At 45.9% G+C, this 1,290-nt stretch overlaps 1 protein-coding gene across 1 annotated transcript in view; it reads right to left on the bottom strand.

Moving 5' to 3' along the window:
• The window catches only part of nudt12 (nudix hydrolase 12), a 5,493-nt gene continuing 4,203 nt past the window's right edge, over positions 1 to 1,290 (bottom strand). The window contains exons 4-5 of the mRNA XM_015374550.1: positions 262 to 529; positions 1 to 191 (exon numbers count right to left, since the gene is read on the bottom strand). Coding sequence (XP_015230036.1) covers positions 1 to 191; positions 262 to 529 — 459 coding nt within the window. The remainder of the gene's footprint in view (positions 192 to 261; positions 530 to 1,290) is intronic.

Genomic DNA, 1,290 nt, shown 5'->3' with positions numbered 1-1,290 from the left:
TTAGAATGAGTGTGGCTTCATACCGACTCTGGGATAGCAGGTGTTGTGGACGCCCTGCAGGCTCCTGCATTCAGAGTTGGAACAGCTCCTCTTGTATCCGCCCTCCTCCAGACGGGTGCTGCTGCCGCACGTCGGGCAGAAGCTGTAGCGGCTGTGCCAGGCCAGCACCGACCGGGCCTGGGCTACGATGCCTGCAGGGCGGGAAGCATGATGTGAAACAGAACCAGGAGGAAGAAGGAAGGAACTCGGCATGTTTCTCACCCGCCTCGTCCTCGCTGAGCTTCAGCAGGTCTCTGTTCGGGGATCTGGGGAAGGAACAGTTCTTCTCTCTGCAGCGTTTCAGGAGTTCAGCAGCGTCTCTATCCGTGTTGATGGCAAACCAAACGGGAGGCTCAGCGATGCTCTGAGAGGAGGAGGAGGAAGGGCTCCTTAGCTTCTCCATTCCCAGGAAGATCGTCACGGTTGAAGGTTCCTGCAGCAGGTCCTTCACATCCTGGTACCCGAACCGGCACAGCTGGAAGTCCCCCGGCTGCAGGAGACACAGGGAGAAATGACAGCCATGTAATCCTGGAATAACGGAATTATATGTTGGATTTAAAATCCTGATCTTAGTGGAAAACGTTCACTAGTTCAATGATCAGATCTGGAATCCTGCAGAAAATGAATAAGCTGATTTGTTCAGGGACCTGATTTTAACAGCAAGTCAATAATATTTCATAAAAATACCGAAGAAAATACTAAAACATCACAATTTGAAGTGAATCATAGAGCTATGATTTAAAAATCATAGATATTATATATCCAGACGCCTCATTGGACGTTTGCCGACGTGCCTAGAGGGCGGCCATCTTGGGTCAGACCACAGTTCAGACAGCTGCAGTCAGAATGAACAGGAGGCGCCTCAGATCTCATTTTAATCACATGAAAGACGAGTCAGAGATAAAATGACGATAATCTCTTCCATGTCACAAGACCAAAAACAAATTCTAAAATTATCTTTCAATTAGATTACACATATTTATTCAGATTAAAAACTATTTAATGTATTTTCATTAACCATTTAACTACTGGTTAAAATGTAGTTGAAGCAAAAGCAGAACTGATGAATTATTCAAGTTTTTGTTTAAAGTTTAGGTTAGCCGACTAATGTTAGCGCCAAGTTGCTCACTAAGCTAAGAGCGCGGTTTATTTGAGTTGATTTCAGCTATTATGCTACGTTCACACCGGATGCACTTTGAGCAGCAGAAGCAGCCAGTTTACATGCAAAGTCAACGGTTGACGCACATCAAG

This window comes from Cyprinodon variegatus, unplaced genomic scaffold, assembly GCF_000732505.1.
Source record: "Cyprinodon variegatus isolate N-32 unplaced genomic scaffold, C_variegatus-1.0 Scaffold105, whole genome shotgun sequence".
NCBI classification, from domain to species: domain Eukaryota; kingdom Metazoa; phylum Chordata; class Actinopteri; order Cyprinodontiformes; family Cyprinodontidae; genus Cyprinodon; species Cyprinodon variegatus.
Note: the sequence above shows the minus strand (reverse complement) of the source record. Positions and strands in the feature narration are given on the sequence as shown.